This window comes from Hibiscus syriacus, unplaced genomic scaffold, assembly GCF_006381635.1.
Source record: "Hibiscus syriacus cultivar Baekdansim isolate YM2019G1 unplaced genomic scaffold, ASM638163v2 tig00112353_pilon, whole genome shotgun sequence".
NCBI classification, from domain to species: domain Eukaryota; kingdom Viridiplantae; phylum Streptophyta; class Magnoliopsida; order Malvales; family Malvaceae; genus Hibiscus; species Hibiscus syriacus.
Window position 1 is genome coordinate 219,391 of NW_024063313.1, and position 24,339 is coordinate 243,729.

At 34.5% G+C, this 24,339-nt stretch overlaps 1 protein-coding gene and 1 pseudogene across 1 annotated transcript; both read right to left on the minus strand.

Annotated features, from left to right (window-relative positions):
* Positions 1-19,655: 19,655 nt before the first annotated feature.
* Positions 19,656-20,581, minus strand: LOC120178570 (protein NOI4-like). The gene is made up of 3 exons (XM_039184383.1): positions 20,503-20,581; positions 19,806-19,994; positions 19,656-19,717 (listed from the first exon to the last, which is right to left on the minus strand). Exons 1-3 carry the CDS (start codon positions 20,506-20,508, stop codon positions 19,688-19,690), a joined length of 225 nt encoding a protein of 74 aa, XP_039040314.1. The 5' UTR covers positions 20,509-20,581; the 3' UTR covers positions 19,656-19,687.
* A 763-nt stretch (positions 20,582-21,344) lies between these two features.
* LOC120178558 lies at positions 21,345-23,766 on the minus strand (annotated as a pseudogene).
* Between the last annotated feature and the right edge of the window lie 573 nt (positions 23,767-24,339).

Below are 24,339 nucleotides of genomic sequence, written 5' to 3' on the forward strand. Positions count from 1 at the left end.
AAACGATAGCTGATTTGAGGTAGTTGACGGTTGGGGACGGGTCGTGGGAGGACATTGATTCTACTGGTAGTGACGAAGCATGACAATGGTAGTCGAAACGAGGTGGATCGATGAAGGGATTGACTAGGGATTTGGGGGAATTTGGGGAACTTGGGGTTTGGCTCCCGTGGGGGGTTCCGATTTAGGTATTTTTAACCCAAGCCTAACCCTTAAAATTTTCTTTTATTATTATAATCACTAATAGTGACATAGGCTAGATGGTTAAGGGATGGTTGACCATGCCCTAGATTATGGGTTCAAACCATCACATCCACTAAATTCCAATTTTTAAAATTTTCTCTACATCCCAAAATTGGAAAAATTCAAGACTAAGTCCTTGAACTTCCCAAACATACGAGATTAACCCAGATTTTTCAAAACTATCCATTTTAGTCCCTTAATTAAATTAAATATATTTTAAAATTAAAATTAGGGTGTGACACTATTAGACTAAAATTATACTGAATATACAAATTTTAACATAAGCCGGAGCCCTTTTAGGCTCTAACTAAGCTCCACCCCTGTATCCAACATTGTTCATGAAAATTTTGTAGGGTTTTAGAAGAGAAAATACCATGCCTTATTTAAAGTTATTTTAATAAAATTAAATTATTATAATTTAGTGTATATATATATATATATTTAAAAATAGGACTATGATATATTCATTAGTAAAATAAAGTAACATCAATACGTCTTGTCATATACATATTGGAAAATATATTTATGACTATCATAAACAAAATATAACAATAAGCGATCACTGATAGTTTGAAGAGAAAAAACGTGAATAGTGGAGACAAAAATATACAAGACAAAGCACTCAGACTTCCCTAAGCACCAAACATAAAAGAGGTGTCGTTGTTGTCTTTCGGGTGGGCCCATAATTGGGCTTCGACTAAAAAAATGTTAGAGCCACCACCGATCATTTAAAAAACATTAAGGTTGATCGGACACCATCTTTCATGATCTGCGTCTTTACCAAAGATATGTCGGATTCAGGAGTCAGTTACAGTCAAGGAATGATTAACACACTGGTACTGCCCTTTCGGTACTAATTTTCCAGTTGTCTTAATTAAGAGGGTAAACTTCAGAACAGTGGAGACAATCCAACATGATTTTCAAATCATTTAACTAGAGATCTGCTGTAACCAGACCTCTCTCGGCTTCTCTTTTAAATTCGGGAGCTCCCAAACTTCTCAACTCTTTTGCTACATTTATTCTTTGAGTTGGTGGGATAAGAGGTTGAAGACGCGTCAGAATAGCATCCAACGTCTTGAAGAAAGTGTCTTGGTCTTGTACATGCACTCCCTGAGATGCCTGTCCTTCACCTTACCTAACCAGGGTAGGTGAATTACTGCTTTCAGTAGGCTTATCTTCTCCCACTTCACTTCGGGAGTTATTATGTCCGGACATCTAATAAAATAAACACATTGTTCTATTAGCAAAACAACATACTCATACTATACCAGATCAGAAGTTATCACTATATGTTAGCATGTATTTCATTTAAAGACTCTATAGACTCTGGTTTATGCCTAGAATCGGCTAAACCATAGATCTGATACCATTAAATGTAACACCCTTAACCCATACCCTGTAACACCCCCAACCCATACTCGACCCGGATACGAGTCTGAGGTGTCACATTGACTTTTCAAACTTTGACTCTTGACAAAATTCAAAGAAAATTTAAACCTTTCATTAAAGTAAAAGCAGTTTAGTTACATAAACTGACCACAATAACCAAAATCAATCAGAGCATACTTAACTCAACCAATTAGTACATGCCAGCTATATTCAAAATTACCAAAATCATTTAAATCATATATTTTCTGATCTGAAATCTTGTAAGGGAGATGCTAACCTGTCTTGCTCCTCACAGCTTCTATATCCACTTTCTGTAACCTGCGTGTGAAACACTCACACGCTAAGTCGATGACTTAGTGAGGCATATAAAACATATAATAAAAACCATAGAATAATTATACTATCATATCATACAAAATCATATAGTAATTCATATATCAATTTCATACAAATTCACATACCTTTTTATGTAACAAATACATCCATGCACATATATCATCATCTATCAATATCAACATCCTTATCATAATTTCTATCATTATCTTTAATTCATTTAGAATATGATCTTGTACTTATCATTTCTATATATATATCATATAAAACATATATCATTTCACCTAGAAACACCCAAACATCATACAATTCATATAACATTTTGTATAATCAAAAGCATATCCATCATATATATATATTGTATTTGTTATTATTTCTTTATTAGCCCATGATACACTGGTGAGAACTAAAGATATTTGAGTGCATGAGGTTATGCACAAATCCTGTCACCACAGCTCATATAAATGCACCGAAGTGCTGCGTAGAATTGCACCGTAGTGCCACGTAGAATTGCACCGTGGTGCCATATAATAATGTCTATAAGGACCACATATCATTCCTTAAGAACCATATATATATGCCAAGGATCACATAGGTGTCTCAACAGGCCCCATACATGTTCTAAAGAATACATATATGTCCCGAAGGACCGCGTAGACCCTCGACTCTTGGCATGCCAACTATACCCCTAGCTCTCATGACACATAACATGAGCATTATCATTTATTGCATTTCATATTCACACATTCATATTACTTATCTCTTATCGCATGTCTGATATCTTATAATCATGTAATCACACAGCTCATGTCATTTCTTGTGAAATCACACATATCTTGTAATACATATAACTCCTATACTTTCTCATATATTCACATAGGTAATATCATAGGACTTATATCTTTTCATATGATTTATGTTATATTCTCTTATATTCACATACATGTAATACATATCAAACATGTTTACATAAATCATTTCTATATAATTCACAGGTACTTATATTATTTTTCATATACTCACATAGTCATATAAGATAATATTTCATATGACCTCATATATCACATCACTTATATACATATCCAAATATTCATAGATACATATCACTTAAATTATTCTAATTTACATAATTTATGGTCATATAGTTCCTATTACAAGTCACTTATCTTATCTCGTCTTCTCATATGTTCATATTTATCATACAACACATAAGTTTTATTACATACTTATATCACATTCATATATCACTAATTCATAATATAATTTACATCACATCATCTATCTTATTTTTTATTCCTTGGTATACACTTATATTACATAACCTATATTATACTGATAAACATATATATATTACTTCTATTATTTCTTTTATATATACAAATTAATCAATTTACTTAATTCAATTTCATATAACTCCTATAATTTTCTCATATCACTCCATATTCTATAACTCCTATTATATTAAATTCTCATAATTAATTAATTATACCACTATGTACAACTCATAATCCTATTATTCATATAACTTTTCCACATAATTACCTAGTTTCTATCGTTTCTTGTGGATTCACTTTCATCATATTCTTTTATTTTTACATATTTTATTTCATAATCCTATACTCCCTTTATCATATGAATTATGTAGGTTCTCTTATAACTCTTCATAGACATATATTTTCAATTCTATATATCATGTAGATCTTATCATATGACATATTCTTTATACTTACATAAATTATATAACACATACAAACATATCAGCTCATATAATCAATCATACATACATTTCATGTCATTCACCTACTTATAATCAACACTTCATGCATAATAAAATAACTATCAGAAATAGACTTATCACAAGTCCAATTTCCTTATAATCCTATAAAATAAGATGCACTCACCTGGGCCTCACTAAGTTAATACCGATCTCTCATATTTCCCCTTGATCGATCTTATTTGCCAAATATTCCGAAACTGATTTAGGCTCGGTATCTACACAAATATACAATTTAAGGCAATCTATCAAAATCTAACCTTATAACTTGATACTAATAGCTTAAACGACTTTAAGAAATCAACATTTCCATTTTCCTTTAGGGGGTATCGATTCCCTACTGTGGGGGTATCGGTTCCCCTCTGGCATTCTGGAATTATGGAATTCTGGAATTCCATGTTCGTTTGAGGGGGTATCGATTCCCCTTGAATCGGTTGGGGACGGGTCGTAGGAGGACATTGATTCTACTGGTAGTGACGAAGCATGACAACGGTAGTCGAAACGAGGTGGATCGATGAAGGGATTGGCTAGGGATTTGGGGAACTTGGGGTTTGGCTCCCGTGGGGGGTTCCGATTTAGGTATTTTTAACCCAAGCCTAACCCTTAAAATTTTCTTTTATTATTATAATCACTAATAGTGACCTAGGCTAGATGGTTAAGGGATGGTTGACCATGCCCTAGATTATGGGTTCAAACCATCACATCCACTAAATTCCAATTTTTAAAATTTTCTCTACATCCCAAAATTGGAAAAATTCAAGACTAAGTCCCTGAACTTCCCAAACATACGAGATTAACCCAGATTTTTCAAAACTATCCATTTTAGTCCCTTAATTAAATTAAATATATTTTAAAATTAAAATTAGGGTGTAACACTATTAGACTAAAATTATACTGAATATACAAATTTTAACATAAGCCGGAGCCCTTTTAGGCTCTAACTAAGCTCCACCCCTGTATCCAACATTGTTCATGAAAATTTTGTAGGGTTTTAGAAGAGAAAATACCATGTCTTATTTAAAGTTATTTTAATAAAATTAAAATTATTATAATTTAGTGTATATATATATATATATATATATATATATTTAAAAATAGGACTATGATATATTCATTAGTAAAATAAAGTAACATCAATACGTCTTGTCATATACATATTGGAAAATATATTTATGACTATCATAAACAAAATATAACAATAAGCGATCACTGATAGTTTGAAGAGAAAAAACGTGAATAGTGGAGACAAAAATATACAGAGACAAAGCACTCAGACGTCCCTAAGCACCAAACATAAAAGAGGTGTCGTTGTTGTCTTTCGGGTGGTCCCATAATTGGGCTTCGACTAAAAAAATGTTAGAGCCACCACCGATCATTTAAAAAACATTAAGGTTGATCGGACACCATCTTTCATGATCTGCGTCTTTACCAAAGATATGTCGGATTCAGGAGTCAGTTACAGTCAAGGAATGATTAACACCTTGGTACAGCCCTTTCGGTACTAATTTTCCAGTTGATCGGACATCTTTCATGATCTGCGTCTTTACCAAAGAGAAGCGGACAGGTTTACCCTCTTCCCAAAACGCACCGTTTCATCATGAAACGATGTCGTTTTGTATCGGGTATAAATACCCCAAAAGGCTGGCCCTTCGGGCCAGCTCTATCATTTCTTCTTTCTCTTTTCTCTCTCTAACTGAGAGAGAATTTTAACTCTCTCGCCTCTCTCTAAAACTGAGAGAGAGACCACCGGTCGACAGCCATGCTCCGACGTCGGCAACCACCGCCGGCCACCGTTGACGGTGGCCAGAAAAAACCCAAAATACCCTAAAATAGAGCTCTAAACATCCTAAGGTCCGATCCAAGGTTATTTTAATCTAAAACCCCATAATACATCGTAAATCTACGATTTTCACCTTCGGCATTTTGGTTCTCTGGCGACGTTTGAAGCTCTCCGGCGACAGAGTAAGTTCCTCTCTTTTTTTTTTTTTGGCTTCTCGTTGCTGTGTTGTTGGTTGGGATCGTTGGTAGCTTTCTGTCTTCCTTCGTTTTTTTTTCTCGTTTCTGTTTTTTTTTTCGGTTCTTCCTCTCTGTGTTTTTTTTATTTTGCAGGTAAGCCACCACCGAGGCTTTCGTCGGACCAGGCCCTTAGGAGGCTTTCGGTGAGTCACCATAACTATGGTGGTGACTCACCATAGGCAACAACGTGGATGATCAGAGTCATGGCAGCAGAGCTTCTAGAGGCTTCGGCGGCGAGGTGGCGTGGCACTGGAGTGTCGGCAGCTGGACGTTGGACCACCTGGCAGAGGCGACGGCTGGCCTTCTGGAATCTTGGAGCGGCTGGAGCTGAGAAGTGTGAAACCCTAGTTGGGTTTAGGGTTCTATTGGGCTAGCTGATCGGGCATGTACTGGATTGGGCCTCTGATGTAATTTGTAATATATATATATATTTAATAATAAATAATAATAATAATATATTATATTAATAATAATAATTATTATTATGAAAAAAATAATGTATACACACATTTTATGACACTTTGGACTTCAGTTTATGCCGAGAATCGATTAAACCTTAGCTCTGATACCATTAAATGTAACACCCCCAACCCGTACCCGACCCGGATACGAGTCTGAGGTGTCACATTGACTTTTCAAACTTTGACTCTTGACAAAATTTAAAGAAAATTTAAACCTTTCATTAAAGTAAAAGCGGTTTAGTTACATAAACTGACCACAATAACCAAAATCAATCAGAGTATACTTAACTCAACAATTAGTACATGCCAGCTATATTCAAAATTACCAAAATCATTTAAATCATCTATTTTCTGATCTGAAATCTTGTAAGGGGGATGATAACTTGTCTTGCTCCTCACAGCTTCTATATCCACTTTCTGTAACCTGCATGTGAAACACTCACACGCTAAGTCGATGACTTAGTGAAGCATATAAAACATATAATAGAAACCATAGAATAATTATACTATCATATCATACAAAATCATATAGTAATTCAAATATCAATTTCATACAAATTCACATACCTTTTTATGTAACAAATACATCCATGCACATATATCATCATCTATCAATATCAACATCCTTATCATAATTTCTATCATTATCTTTAATTCATTTAGAATATGATCTTGTACTTATCATTTCTATATATATATCATATAAAACATATATCATTTCACCTAGAAACACCCAAACATCATACAATTCATATAACGCATTTTGTATAATCAAAAGCATATCCATCATATATATATATATTGTATTTGTTATTATTTCTTTATTAGCCCATGATACACTGGTGAGAACTAAAGATATTTGAGTGCATTGAGGTTATGCACAAATGCTGTCACCACAGCTCGTATAAATGCACCGAAGTACCGCATAGAATTGCACCGTAGTGCCACGTAGAATTGCACCGTAGTGCCACGTAGAATTGCACCGTAGTGCCATATAATAATGTCCATAAGGACCACATATCATTCCTTAAGAACCATATATATATGCCAAGGATCACATAGGTGCCTCAACAGGCCCCATACATGTTCCAAAGAATACATATATGTCCCGAAGGACCGCGTAGACCCTCGACTCTTGGCATGCCAACTATACCCCTAGCTATCATGACACATAACATGGGCATTATCATTTATTTCATTTCATATTCACACATTCATATTACTTATCTCTTATCGCATGTCTGATCTCTTATAATCATGTAATCACATAGCTCATGTCATTTCTTGTGAAATCACACATATCCTGTAATACATATAACTCATATACTTTCTCATATATTCACATAGGTAATATCATAGGACTTATATCTTTTCATATGATTTATGTTCTATTCTCTTATATTCACATACATGTAATACATATCAAACATGTTTACATAAATCATTTCTATATAATTCACAGGTACTTATATTCTTTTTCATATACTCACATAGTCATATAAGATAATATTTCATATGACCTCATATATCACATCACTTATATACATATCCAAATATTCATAGATACATATCACTTAAATTATTCCAATTTACATAATTTATGGTCATATAGTTCCTATTACAAGTCACTTATCTTATCTCGTCTTCTCATATGTTCATATTTATCATACAACACATAAGTTTTATTACATACTTATATCACATTTATATATCACTAATTCATAATATAATTTACATCGCATCATCGATCTTATTCTTTATTCCTTGGTATGCACTTATATTACATAACATATATTATACTGATAAACATATATATATATATATATATATTACTTCTATTATTTCTATATACAAATTAATCAATTTACTTAATTCAATTTCATATAACTCCTATAATTTACTCATATCACTCCATATTCAAGTTTCCTAATTGATACATTATTCTCATTTCATTCTATAATTCAATCTTAAATATGAAGTTGATGGCGACACGGAATTCCAACGGTCTTGAATTTTTTGCAGGAGTAAATTAGGGTTTTCGTACGAGAATCAAAACTAATTTCAAATGTTCTATTTTTTTCTTTGTATTTTGTCAACATATAATGTTGACATTCATCTGATAAGGACTGGATCTCTTCCTCAATCTGGTACAATGTCTCCCGTTGAAGTTCATCTTGGAACGCATGAAAAGATTCGTGGGTAAAAATCTCAGCAGTATGGCTTTCAAGTTCGACCAGTTTTGTGATCTGGAAGGGCTTCGTCTGGGAACTTAAGTAATCCACTTTCAACTCATTCATACATATTCTACTAATTCCATATTCAATTGCACGAACAACATCTAAATATGTCTTCTTGTGTTTCAGTGTAATCGCTAGTGAAGCATTCATATACTCGCACCTTTGTGTTGAGCGAATATTGGCAAAAAAAAATGACCGGTTAGATATGCTTGTGCCTATACGTGCCTAGTATTTCCCTTCTCAATCACCCATGGATGCTTTTTGACGTTGAATTCTGAAACAACCGAACGCCATTGAATATTGAATTCCTCAGTTGTCTACTAGGAAGCCATGCATTTTGAGAATGCTGCTGTAAATTTTGGGTCACCAATGTTAGCTTGTGCATTGCGAGAAAGATGCCAAGAACATAATTATTGCTTAGCATAAGGGATAACAGATTTGATAGCCTTTTGCATTGCCCTATCCTCATCGGTGACAATTGAAATAGATGATTTATTCATCATGGCTTCTAAAAAATTCTGTAGCACCCACTCGAAATATTGGGACGTCTCGTCAGCGATTATGGAAGTGGCAAACACAATTGTGTTATGGTGATGATTGACATCGACAATAGGCATAATTGGTCGACCATACAAATTATCTTTGTACGTTGTGTCGAACGCAATTACATCACCAAAGCATGTGTAATCTGATCTCGATGTAGAATCCGACCAAATAAGATTATACAATGCCCCTGATTCGTCTACCGAGTATGTCATAAAAAACCCAGGATCATCATGTTTCTTATAATCAAAGTAAACAATAAGCGCATTCACATCCCCATCGACGATTTCCTTTGTTTTACCTCTTTGAAGTGCATTGTAGAGGTCTTTATGCGTAAATCCAACAATATGATAGCCCCCTGCTTGCTGCGTTAAATAGTTCATTACTTGTGATGTGCCGACACTGACCTCTTTTATTGTTGTTGCCTCATCGATATCAGTCTTACTTACAGCTCTATTAGAATGCATAAATGGTGTCATAGCAGGCGTGCACAATGCATGATTATGTTTCTAATAAGACTTACTTATAACCTAGTGACCGTTTGTATTTGTTGCTGTAACTACGACTCTAGCCTTGCATCCTGTTCTTGTAACTGGCGTATGAGCACGTTGATGATCAACAGTATTGGCTTTTGATTCTCGAAACCCTTCTTTGGAACAACAAAATTCTTGTGTCTTCAGATTCCCTTCCAAGTCAAGCCGTGTTGTTCCCTTACGTGCACTAAACCCATGTTCCCGTGCGAATCCCTTGTAAAAGTACCAAGCTTGATCATGTGAAGAGAAGAGCTAACCAACCAATCTGTCATATTCATCAACATTATGTACTTCATGGCATTCCTCGGTTGGCTTAATATTGTCTCCATCAGTATGATCCATGGCAAAAATTTTGTTGTGCAAGTTCAGTAGTCCCGGAGTTGATGGAGATGTAAGTAAAGGTTCATTCAACATGTTTCAGTCGTGCTTTTAATAGGATGTGGTATTGGTAGTGGTAGTTGAAGGGTGTGTACAACATTAAATTCGCGTGACATATTTAGGTTTGTACAATAACTACCTAAATATGTGTCGATACATTTTCTAAAAGTATCGACCCAAAAAACATCAAAACCAATAATTATAATGTAATAGGTAAATTAACAATGTAACCGGTATAAATATACCGGTTAATTAGAAAACATGTAAACATAATGTATCGACACTTGTTTAGTTTGTGTCGATACTTATTGTCCAGAATGAATGCCCAAATGGGTGCACGCATAAAATGTCGATACAATTATTAAAAGTATCGATCCCAATAAAATCGAAACTGATAATTATAATGTAATATGTAAATTTACAATGTAACAGGTATAAATATACCGGTCTTATGAGAAAATAGGTCATCATAAAGTATCGATACTTATTAAATTTGTGTAGATATTTTTTTTCCATAATGAATGCCAGACGGGTGCACTCATAAAGTGTCGATACATTTTTAAAAAGTATCGATCCAAAAAACATCGAAACCCATAATTATAATGTAATAGGCAATTTTGTAATATAACCGGTATATTTATACCGGTTTTATGTGAGAATAGGTCTACATAATGTGTCGACACTTTTTAATGTTGTGTCGATACTTTTTCCAGAATGAATGCCCAAAAAGGTGAACGCATATAGTGTCGATACATTTATAAAAAGTATCGATCCAAAAAACATCGAAGCCGATAATTATAATGTAATAGGTAAATTTGCAATGTTACCGGTATAAATATACCAGTTTACTTATAAAATAGGTCAATATAAGCGCTACATATTACATTATATAAGCGCTACCTAATATGTTATTGTACTTGATAATATTTTTGGTTAAATACATATTTTATTATATAAGCGCTACCTATTACATTATATAAGCGTTACCTAATATGTTATTGTACTTGATAATCTTTTCGGTTAAATAATATAACATAACCAGTCACTTGTTTAACCGGTCACGCCGTATATAGCCATTTTTTAGGCGCCGCACAGCAGAAGCACCCCACTACCACTGCCCTTGAAGAAAAGGAATTTTAATAATTGCCCTATGTAAATGTAACAGCAACATAACACTCAAAAAGATTGTTTGAATTAACAAATTATTATTTAGTACATTGAATATGTGTTATTATATTAAATATTAAAATTAAAAGATTTATTGATGGTATATTAAAATTATATGTTAGTATATTAAATATTAGTTTAATTATTATATGAAAACTTTAGAGTGTACGTCGTAAATCGAAACATACCACTAATATAATTTATAGATCACACCACTAACTAAATTATTCTTATTAAATAAATATGAAAAATATAATGATATATTCATAATTAATTATTATTATTTTGTTTAAATTTTATTAGGAATATAATTAAATTATATTTTTTTAATTAAAATTATAATTATTTAAGAATTTTTATTTGTTTAATATTGAAACACTTAATTTATAGAACTTTGCATATTCATCTCACCCACCACCATAAAAATCAATCGCGATGATCTTATTTATCACTGAAAAATCATATTCTTCAACATACACACCCGCTGGAGAACTATTCTAAGGGGAAATTGATCTTTCTCTTCACCAAACGTTACCCAACTGTTGAAATACAAGCCTTTCGGTGCATAAATGCACCAAATTAATTAGTTAAATGGACGGCTGGGCTGCAGATTTTTTTAAAAAAGTGGAAGGGATAATTGCAATTTAGTCCCTATACTTTAGAATATTTATAAGATTAGTCCTTAAGCTTCAACTATAAATACCCTATCTCATTAAGCTTCTAAACCATCCCAAATCATTCTAGCTTTCTCCCAATACTAGAGAATTTAGAGAGTTTTCTTGAGAGTTGTTTTTCTCCTTTTTATCAAGAGAGAATTATCATTGTTTTCTCCTTGTTAGATCGAGAGAAGTTGTAATTCCTATTTTCTCATAGTAAAATTCTTCTACCGTTGCTTGTGGTTTTTACCCTATATTATTTAGGGGGTTTTCACGTAAATTTTGTGACTTCTTTATCTTCAATTTTATCAAATTATCAGTTGCGATTTTGCTCTATCCGATAGCCGTATTCTGTAACAATTGGCATCAGAGCCAGATTAGAGTATATAATATATACTTATTGTCTTTGTGGTTGCCACCAAAAGATGGATCATCCAACATAAGAAAGTAAGAAGGTATTACTCATTCTTTGAAGGTTCCAAAGAACTATTCACGATAATGAAATAGTGGGAGCTATCCGCAATAGAAGCTATGACAACGAAATTTGATATTGAAAAATTCAATGGGAGAAATTTCTCAATTTATTAATTGAAGATGGATGCTATCCTGAGGAAAGACGGTTGTCTAGCAACTATCAGTGAAAAACCGATAGATTTTATAGATGACAACAAATGGATCGAAATGAACGGGAATGCTATGGAAAACTTTCATCTAGCATTTGCAGATGAAGTATTGTCAAGCATCGAAGAGAAGAAGATAACTAAGGAGATATGAGATCATCTCACCAAATTGTACGAGGCTACACCGTTGCACAATAAAATTTTCCTTAAGAGAAAGTTGTACACTCTCCGTATACCAGAATCTACATCAGTGACGGAGCACTTAAACACGCTGAACACTTTATTTTCTCAGCTTACATCCTTAAGATATACAATAGGAGAACAAGAACGTGCTGAACTTATACTTCAAAGTCTACTTGATTAGTATAATCAACTCATCATCAACTTGACAAACAGTAATGTCACCAGTCTAGTCTTCGATGACATTGCAGCTGTTATTCTATAAGAAGAAAATCGGTGCAAGAACAAGGAAGACAGACAAGTAAATCTGCAACAAGTAGAAGCGTTGACAACGATGAGAGGGATATCAACAGAACGTGGCCAAAGCAGTAGTCACAAACATGGTAGATCGAAGTCGATAAGCAAGAAGAATTCAAAGTGCTACAACTGTGGAAAGAATGGTCACTTGAAGAAGGATTGTTGGAGTCTAAATAAAAACTCCAATCCACAAAGCAATATCGCAAACACTTTAGATAATGGAGATGCTCTATGTTGTGAAGCGTCAACCACCATGGAAGGTAGGAAAAGATTTGTAGATATATGGCTTATTGATTCGGGAGCAACATATCACATGACCTCAAGAAGAGAATGGTTACATCATTATGAACATATCAGGAGGATCTGTGTATAGTTTTAATGATCATGCCTTAGAGATTGTTGGCGTAGGAACTATCAAATTAAAGATATATGATGGAACAATTAAAGTTATTCGAGATGTGCGACACGTGAAAGGCCTGAAGAAAAATTTATTATCCTACAGATTGTTGGATAATAATGCGAGCAAGATTGAAACATGAAAAGGAATCATGAAGGTGTTCCATGTAGCACTTGTGGTGATGAAAGGCGAAAAGATAGCAACAAACTTGTACATGCTGAATGGAGAGACTTTGCCAGAAGCAGAAGCCTCTGTTGCCTCATTTAGTTCAGATTCTACAATGTTATAGAATCAGAAACTTGGACATATGTCAGAACAAGGAATGAAAGTCCTTGTGGAGCAAAAACTACTTCCAGGCTTAACAAATGTATCACTTACTTTATGTGAGCATTGCATAACAAGTAAGCAGTACCGGTTGAAATTCAACACATCAAATTCTAGAGGCAAAAGTGTTCTAGAATTGGTTCACTCTGACGTATGGCAAACACAAGTTGCATCCCTAAGCGGAGCAAAATACTTTGCCTCACTTATTGATGATTACTCCAGGAGATGTTGGGTGTACCCTATTAAGAAGATGTCATATGTGTTTTCAACATTCAAAAACTTCAAAACACGGGTGGAACTTGATTCTGGAAACATGATCAAGTGTTTCAGAATAGATAATGAAGGAGAATACACAAGTGAAGAATTTGACGACTTTTGCAGGAAAGAAGGCATTAAAAGAAAGTTCACAATGGCAAACACTCCTCAACAAAATGGATTGGGAGAGCGGATGAGTAGAACCTTATTAGAAAGAACAAGAGCAATGCTGAGAGTTAGAGGCCTAGAAAAATCATTTTGGGCAGAAGCAATCAATACTGCATGTTATTTGGTGAATCTAGCTCCATTAACTACAATAGATCTGAAGCAACCAATGGAGATGTGGACTGGTAAACCAGCTGATTATTCAAATCTCCATGTATTTGAAAGTATTGTGTACGTGATGTACAACTCCCAAGAAATCTCAAAGTTGGATCCAAAATCCAGGAAATGCAAATTCTTATGGTATGATGATGTAATCAAGGGGTATCTCTTGTAGGATCCCACTGCCCGCAAAGCGATCATCAGTAGGGATATTATCTTTGTAGAAGATAAACTACGAAGAAAAGAAGACGATGATAGCATTGAGAAGTTAGAGACTACACAGATACATGTGGAAAAGGAGTTTGAACAAAGAGATTCTTCTGAAGCAGAACCAACACATGATGAACAAGAACTAGAGAGTTCTAAAGCTCCAACAACTCATCAATCATATCATGTGAGAAGACGTCCCAATTGGCACTCAGATTATGTTATAGAAGGAAATATTGAATACTACCTTTTAACAGAGGACATTGAGCCATCAACATTTCAGGAGGCAATAAATAGCTCAGATGCTTCACTATGGATTATGGCGATGCAAGAAGAAATTGAAGCCCTTAAAAAATAATACATGGGACCTTGTACCACTACAACAAGGAAGAAAGCCAATTGGTAACAAATGGGTCTTCAAAATCAAGCGAAATGGTGACGATCAAGTGGAAAGGTATCGTGCAAGACTGGTGGTCAAATGATATGCTCAAAAAGAAGGTATTTATTTCAATGAAATCTTTTCTCCTGTGGTTCGGCTAAAATATTTCGAGTAGTATTGGCAATGTGTGCTACATTGAACTTACAACTAGAGCAGTTAGATGTTAAAACATCTTTTCTTCATGGAAATCTTAAAGAAGAGATTTACATGCTCCAGCCTGAAGGTTTTGAAGAAGACGAAAAGAAGAACTTGGTTTGCAGGTTGAACAAATCTCTGTACGATCTAAAGCAGGTGTCGAGGTGTTGGTATAAGAGATTTGATTCTTTTATTATGTGCCTTGGATATAACAGACTTAATGCAGACCCTTGTGCTTATTTCAAGAGGTTTGGTGATAACGATTTTGTTATATTGTTGTTGTATATGGATGAAATGTTGGTTGTAGGACCCGAAAAAAGATTATATTAAAGAATTGAAGGCACAACTGGCTAGGGAATTTGAAATGAAGGACTTGGGATCAACAAACAAGATTCTAGGGATGCAAATACACCGAGACAAAAGTAATAGGAAGATTTGGCTTTCACAAAAGAATTACTTAAAGAAGATCTTTTCACGATTCAACATGCAAGATTGTAAGTCAATTTCTACCCCTCTTCCTATTAACCTCAAATTATCTTCAAGTATGAGTCCTAGCAGTGAATAAGAGAGGATGGAGATGTCTCGAGTGTCGTATGCATCGGCAGTGGGAAGCTTAATTTTCGCTATGATATGCACAAGACCAGACATTGCACAAGCAGTGGGAGTGGTTAGTCAGTACATAGAGAATCCAGGAAAAGAGCATTGGAATACAGTAAAGAGGATCATGAGATACATCAAAGGAACCTTAAATGTTGCATTATGTTACTGAAGATCAAACTTACTTATCAATGGGTATATTAATTCTGACTATGCAGGGGATTTGGATAAAAGCAAATCTACTACAAGATATATGTTCAAAGTTACTGGTGGAGCTGTAAGCTGCATTTCAAAATTGCAGTCAGTTGTGGCTATATCCATAACAGAGGCATAATATGTAGCAGCTTCACAAGCCAATAAAGAAGCAATTTGGTTGAAGATGCAAAATCAAGAGTATGTCTCTTTGTTTTGTGACGGTCAAAGCGCCTTGCATCTAGCAAGGAATCTAACATTTCATTCAAGAACAAAGCACATACGGGTTCAGTACCACTTCATTCGTGAAAATGTGGAAGAATGGACGGTAGATATGCAGAAAATACATACCAAATACAACATAGCAAATTTCATGACGAAGGCGATCAATGCTGATAAATTTACTTGGTGTCGATCCTCTTATGGCCTATCAGAAATGTAAGCAACATGAAGGTACAAGGTAGAAAGAATGATGTGAAGATATGATTATTCCAATCAAATCTTCAAGTGAGAGATTGTTGAAATTCAAGCATTTTGGTGCATTAAATACACCAAATTAATTAGTCAAATTTGGACGGTTGGGCTGCAGATTTTTTTTGAAAAAGTGGACGAGATAATTACAATTTAGTCCCTATACTTTAGGATATTTACAAGATTAGTCCTTAAGCTTCAACTATAAATACTCTATCCCATTTAGCTTCTAAACTATTCCAAATCATTCTAGCTTTCTCCCAATACTAGAGAATTTAGAGAGTTTTCTTGAGAGTTGTTTTTCTCCTTTTTATCAAGAGATAATTGTCATTGTTTTCTCCTTATTAGATCGAGAGAAGTTGTAATTCCTATTTTATCATAGTAAAATTCTTCTACCGTTACTTGTGGTTTTTACCCTATATTATTTAGGGGTTTTCCACGTAAATTTTGTGTCTTCTTTATCTTCATTTTTTATTTTATCAAATTATCAGTTGCGATTTTTCTCTATCCGATAGTCGTATTCCGCAACAACTCGTTGTCATCTTGTAACAGACCTTCGATTACCTCTGTAGTTGCCGTTTGCATCGCGAGCTGAAAACTGTTTGATTTTCATATTTTCAACACAGATATGAAGAACTAGAGGCAAATCAAAAGCATATATTAAAGTTCTAGTTGAAGAGGTCAAGTCTCTCAGGAAATCTTGAAGAAAAAAAAGAAAACTGAAGTAGCAGGAGGTTGGTTAATCACTATTAGAAAAATCAGAAGATGAGGTAACCGTCTGTACTTAAGTATTTGTTGGTCGTTAAGTTTCTTCTTTAGGCATTCAACCAGAATAATATATGTTGAAAAATTTCATCTTCATTAAGTATTCTAGAGCTATTAGGCGTAGTCAGAGCAAATCATTGCTCCAAGTGAGATGTAATCTTCTGGATTTGTAGGCACAACTAGAACATGAAAGACAAGTAATTAAGCATGTAAGAATTGCAAGAGAAAAACTGCTCAATGGTTGCCGACTTGTTGAATGCAGTGTGAATTTTTCTACAGATAAAGATTTAATCAAAGATCATTCCTCCGTTGAAGAACATTTAATTTGTAAACTACTTGTGATGATTAAATCGCTCTTCTACTTGTTGAAGTGCCTTACCTTTTTGGCTATTCAATATTGTTAAACTAAAAGTGCTTTGATGCTTTTTTAATATTTATTGAGAGATATTTAAATAGAAAATAAAAGTTAGTTTTAACTAATTTTATTCCTAGTTAATATTCTTTAATGTTGACTGGAACATACAGATTTTCTCTACAATTTTTATATTAAACCTTTTAAAAATAGTACTATGATTGAATATATTTTAAAATGATTATTTTTAATTTAAGAATTAATAATGATAACTTTTAAAATCTTTGTCTAAACCTGAATTAGACTAAGCTGGGCCCGAAGAAAAGGTAAACTGGATGAGCTTGAGTGTCGCTTTCATAGGTTCTCTGCCCAGCCCGCCATATCTACCAGTTCCTCTGTAAAGGAAAAACAGAGAGCTTAGAAGAATCTTAAGCCTTTTTAATCTCTGTTTTTATTTGATTTGTTGTAAGCTTTCAGAAAATGAATAGTCAATGATTGTTCCGAATTCTGATCAAACTTTACTCTCCATTTTCATGGCTGCTTCAAGTCTTTCACTTGAGCCAAGCCAAGAAGCGTTTTCATGGCTGAAGTCATTGCCTTTAGCTCCAGAGTACAGGCCTACTTTAGCATCCAATTGCCGCGGTTGCTTTTGAGGAGGTCTTCAGGGTTGATGGCTATGCAGGAGAGTTCAATCCTCTTGGTTAGTCTATTCAAACTTTGCTACTGGATGACACTTTCCTTGACTTTGCATTAGTAGAGCCCATAAGTGAGATATCATTGCTGGTAAGCTATTCTGCTTTTAGAAAAAACAAACAAACAAATTCAACTTGGCGGTCATTGTCGAGTCAAGTGTATTGAAACTGCGCTCGAACTTGAGTACAAATTCCCAAGCTTGAGGTCAAGCATGAGGTTTGAGTTTACTTTTTACCGGTAATCGAGAGCGGTTTGACTTTTTATCTTGATTCAAACTTTAAAAGTGAAACTTCGTCCGAGCCCTGGACTAGTGAACTATTATTTTGTCTCCTCTGTTTCTTTGTTAGCTAATGAAGTCCATGTGAAATACTTTCAATTAACGAATTTTCGGTTTTACTTGCCATTTTGGATCCATTCAATTTATTCCATCAAGTTTCTATGCTTTGATGTTATTTTGGTTAAACTGGAAAAATGATTCGAGCTCTCAAATTTAAGTATTGATTATATAACTTTTTCCTGTTTTAGTTACCTTTTCTACACTTGGTGCGGTTATGTCTCCCAAGTATTTGTTCATCCTGGAATTCCATGCTGCAGGTGATTTTTGTCCTCCATGCTTTGTAGCAATTTTATTTATATAGTTTTTTTTACAAAATTAAAAATATTACAAATTGTAAAATATTTATATATTTTCTTTAAAAAATTAAATTCATAATATTTATATAAAATGTTTTTACAAAATTTAAAATATAAAAAAAGTTTAATGAAAGGATAAAAAAAATTTTAACCCCTGAACTTCATATAAAATTTTAATTATAGATTTTTTTTTTGTAAATCTAAAATAATTTAAAGATAAATTTGTAATTTAACCTTCATATAATTTTTATTATTCAATGACAGAAGAATGATATTTTTGAAAAAAAATAAAACTTTAAGGGCATTTTAGTCCAAAAAGCCGATAATATTACAATACCTAAGGGAAGAAAGGTAATGACATTCCCGGTAATATACCCAAAAAATCTTCTATTAGTAATAAAACATTACCGGGAATGAGATTCCCGGCCAACCAAACATGGGAATGTGGGATTACCTTGAACCAAATACCCCCTTATAGTATCATTATTCTGAAATCAGGTTAGCGCAAAATGCTGGGGAGTTTGTTGTCACTTTCCCAAGAGCCAGGGTTCAGTCATGGTGAACCTGTAAAATTAGCATTTATGATGAACCTGTTGTTTGATCGGTAGGGTAAGGGTTACGTTGAATAAAGAAAGGTTAGGATTAGTCCCATTGTTTGCATTCTGAAAACTGTTAGTTATGTATTATCATGGGATTTCATTATGCCCATTCATTCACTTGCAATCAGAGCAATCTGCAAAACTGAGATACTCCCTCCTTACTCATCCTTTTATTTTGCCTAGTTTGGTCAAAAACAGGAATCATGAATCCCAACTTCGAATACGTGGATAAATCTGTAAGATCTAATGAGTTAACAAGGATATTATTATTATTTTAGTAATATAGTAATAATAATTTACATTCCACCACCAACTGGTTTTGATTGAGCCTATGACTCAACCATAGCACATATAAACAACACTGTAAGGTTGGGAAAGGAAAAAGAAAAAAGAAACCCGTGATAAATGAGGATTTTAACTCTCCATTACACTGATCCAGGCATATATTAATAGCCAAATTGTCATCATCACGGTATAGCCTTAAACTCCAACACAGCAAAACCATTTACTCTGAAAGAAATAAAAAGAATATATAATTAAAGGGTTGAAAGAACAAGTATAATTGACTCATTTCTCTATGTATATGTGTATATAGTACCTTTGGAGTAGGAGGAGATGGGGGAAGGTCAGTCTTTTTAGAGGAAGCAGTAGACATAGCATTAACACCTTTGCCTCTGGTTTTCTTCTCATCTCTGGCGTTGTTGAATATTACTGTGAATCCTTCAGCTGTGGCTGGATTGTTTACATCCCACTCTCCAAATTTAGGCAATGGTTTCCCCCTTTGCTGCTGAAAAGAACCAATCAAATTCAACCTTAATCATTCATCTAGATTCGAGTGACTATCAAGTACGGATTATTAGAAGATCATATAAAGCTGTTGCAACTAAAGCCATGATTGAAAACAGAAATGGTTGTCCCCTGAATCTCACAATATGCTAGAGGTCATTGATTCCAAGTCCCTTCGCTCTCTTCAGAAGAGAGGGCATAAATCTTCGGCAATCATTTTTAAACGTAAACAATATCAGAAAAAGACGACGATATATTTACGTTATCAACACCATACTCTTAACACTTGTCGAATTGCATTGTTTCATGAATAAAATACCCAGATAATATATCTATAAGAGAGAGCGCGCGTGCACACACACGATGTTAAAACAACATGAAATCACCCTCTAAAAGAACACCAAAAAACCCAATCTTTCTTTTCAAGCAAATTGAACTTACAACTTTCCTACAGAATTGCTTCATTTCAATTGTTACATTTATGAATATAAAGAGGAATGGGAAATTACCGCCATGACTGGAAGACGTCGCAATGGAAAGAAAAATGGAGATTTGGAGATGCGGAGAGAGGGGGAAAAACAGAGAATTTGTGAGGATGAGATGAAAACAAATCAAAATGAAAAGTGGGGTTAAATAAAAGAGATTAAAGAGGAATGTTTGTTACTTTTGTCTGTTCATAAATCAACTTTAACCACAAATTTGTTAATAGCGGCCGAGGATCAGTTTAACGAACAAATTCAAATTTGGATAATTTAATTTGATATTTTGATTTTAATGTACTTAATTTATAAACAAACAAATTCTATTTTTTTTAAAAAATCTGTTATTTTGATTTTTAAATTTAAACACTATTTAATCTTACTCAAGAAGAGTGAGGTTGAAATAACCAATTCAATCAAACAAATTAATTTTAGCTCGATTAGCTCAAATTCTCACTTGTATTTAGATCAATCTACAAATTTACATCTCGAACATGTTGGATGTTACTTCTTAAAGATAGCTGCATGAACCAACCGAGCAAAACTAAGTCCATTACTCTTGTTATAGTCTTCCTAGCCATGCTAATGTTTGAATGCTTAGCCAGATTTTAAGGTTGGCCGAGAACTATCAGAAAACTTCATATTTGCAACCTATATTTATGTTCTGAGGAGTAATAACACCAAATGCATCAGATATCAAATCGTTTGATAATAGAAAACTGTCCGGTTCATGAGCCGAATATAAGCTAATCCTCATCCGATATCATCTTCATATTGTATTCATCTGCAGCTATACAACTCTTCTCTGCTCATTTAAGCAAAGAAGCTTTCAACTAAGCATCACAAAGAAAAGCTACAACTGAGTTCCCGCGTGCACATCAAAAAGTCTTCAACGAGCCCCATTGCAGTTGCATGAGAGAACATCACAACATCTGAAGCAAGTATTCGGTTTTTATTAGTGTTCCCAGTGTAATAAACCGTTCATAAGTTTAGATTGTAACCCTTCTATCTTGTAGCAATAACCCACATGCAACCCTTACCATAAAAAAGTTGACATTCGAAACCCATACCCCAAATGCAATAGATATTAATTTGTTCGATAATAGAAAGCCATCCGGATCACAAAGATGAATATAAGCTAATCCTTGTCCCATATCATCTTCATTCAACAAGGCACTGTATTCATCTGCAGTTGCAATTTTTCTTTGCTCATCCAAGCAAAGCACATGCCCACTTTCAACATATGGCTTATAAGCCTCCCAAAGAGAAGCTACAACCAATTTTCCAAATGCACATCGGAAAGACTTCAAATTGAGCCCTCTTGCAGTTCTATGAGAGAGCATCACAAGCCAAGTCTCTGGTGTCTGTATCAGTATTCCCAGTGTAATTGACCCTGCCATTCTCCAAGCACCGTACAAAATCGATGTACCCTCCCAATTTCTTCGGTCTTGAAAACCTCGTTCCCCATACATAACTAGCAGACCCCAGGCCAAAGCCATAAAATGGTTTGTTTTTCCAGTATGTAAAATTGTGCTTACATTCGAACCCGTATTGGCAATAACTGCTGATCTCATAATGGTTATAACCGACATCCGAAAGCATTCTCGACGCCATTCTGTAAAAGTCGGCAGACTGCACATCTGAAGGTGAAGGAAACTCCCCTGGTGTGTACCTACAAGGATTCAAACATTCACTTTTCAGTTCATGATAAAACCAAAAGACTACTCCAAGTCTTTATTTTTATTAAAATATCCGCATTCAACACAAATATTAAAATATATGCTCCAAAATCAAACATTTCTATACACATACACCTGAGTACGAGTATCATAGTAATGCTTACAATGTTCCAAATTTGATGCCTTGTTCAAGTTGCAAATCACAAACGGAGACATGCTTCAGCCGAGCTTCAATGGTTAACCGCAAGCTTTCCTCCCACATTCGCAGAGTTTGATTAGGAAGAGGAGAGATGAGATCCAAACTCCAATTTTCAAACCTACAAGATTCCACCATCTCAATGGCCTTGTAAACTTAATTAATGCCATCTGCTCTCTCACAAGCCTTTAACAACTCTTCTTGAAACGCTTGAACTCCCAACGACACTCTGTTCACTCCCAGCTCCATCAACTCCTCCATTTTCCTAACGTCAAAGGTTCCAGGATCCATTTCCATTGATATCTCGGCATTCGAAGTCATCCCAAATTTTACTCTCAGCAAATCAAGAATCGACAAAACAAGCCTCGGTGGCACGAGAAACGGTGTTCCTACAACGAAAAAGACGGTTTCAAGTGATGGGTGGGACTAGTTGAAATTTACTTAGGAAGCATTGATTTCCCGGACTAGTAATTGGATGTAATTTGATATATGGGGATCGTCGTCGTCGTTGTTGGTTTGTGTTGATGACTGAGAACCCAGGGCGACGATTGGGAAGTTGCAGTAGTGGCAGCGTTTTCGACAGAAAGGGAGGTGAATGTAAGCTGAAGTTGGAGCAAGTTTAGGGGTAGTGAAGAAGTCGGGTGAGACATTTTGTCGAACAGTTGGAGTGGGTTCAGATTACCGGAGATTGCGGCACCAAAAGAGTCTGGATAATTGGGTTTGGCTGGAAAAGTGGAGAAGATTTGGTGTAAGGGCTTGATTTGAGCATTACTTTACTTGATGAACAACGATAGGTTATCATTACTTGATGAACAACGATAGGTTATCATTACTTGATGAACAACGATAGGTTATCATTCCTTGATGAACAACGATAAATTATCACGTGAGGGAGTGAGGATGAATATGATGACCCGCGTGAGATGCTCCAAGGGAATACGGACCGGGCCGATAGTGGTGTTATGACTTTTGAATACAATCCGTCCTAATTTTAAGTAATTAATAAATTTACTTTTTTTATTTAGATATCTTTATAAGCTAAATGAAGAAATTGTTAGAGATCATTTTTTACAATCTAATATCAATTAAAACTAAATGATATTTTTTATTATAAAATTTGTTAATAAATAATGATTATTTATGATTTGATGATCGTCATGTAATTATTTGTAGAAAAATATCTATTGAATCAAATAAAATAATCTATTTTTTTTATCAAAGCTATAATTTGGAAGGTATGCATTAAGAAAAAATATATTAGATTTTCAAAGAGAGTTCTTCGTATCAATATTCTAAATTGGGCGACGTGTGAGAGACCCAAATTCACTGTCGTTCGAGATCGACCTCCCCGAAGAAGCTAGTGGGGTTATGGTTTGGGACTGAAACAAATTGTTCATTGTTGTTTGCTGCCGTCGTCATTTCTCCACTGTATTTCAGGTAATTTTTGTTTGCCGAAACTTAACCAAATCATTGCGATGGAGTAATATTTGTTGTTTGACCATGGGGTTTAGCTTGAATTGAGTAAGTTATTTGTTCGAATTGAATGGGTTTACTGGATTTGAGTGCGAAATAGGACTGTTGGTATTGCGTTAGAAGAACAATGCTTGATTTTACTGTTGGTTTCATATATTTTAGGGTCTCTAAGTGCTGGTCCATTTTTGTCAACAACATTAGTAAAAGGATTCCTCCGTCAAGCCTTAAAGGTGCATTTCAATCATATGGTGAAGTGATTGATGTGTTTATAGCCTACAGAAACAAAAAAAAAGAATATCAGCAGGTTCTACTTTTGCTTTTATTAGATTTAGAAACAAGTCTGGAGCGATCATAGCAGTTCGTAGGGCGTATGGTAGGGTAATGGACAGGTTTAGACTTAGAGTTTTTCATGACAGAACATCAGGGGATAAAACTAGGTAGACAGAGGTTGATAGATCGATTAATAAAGTTTGGAGGTCTTCTTTAAGGGATTTCATGTCTTATAGGGAAGCTCTTGGA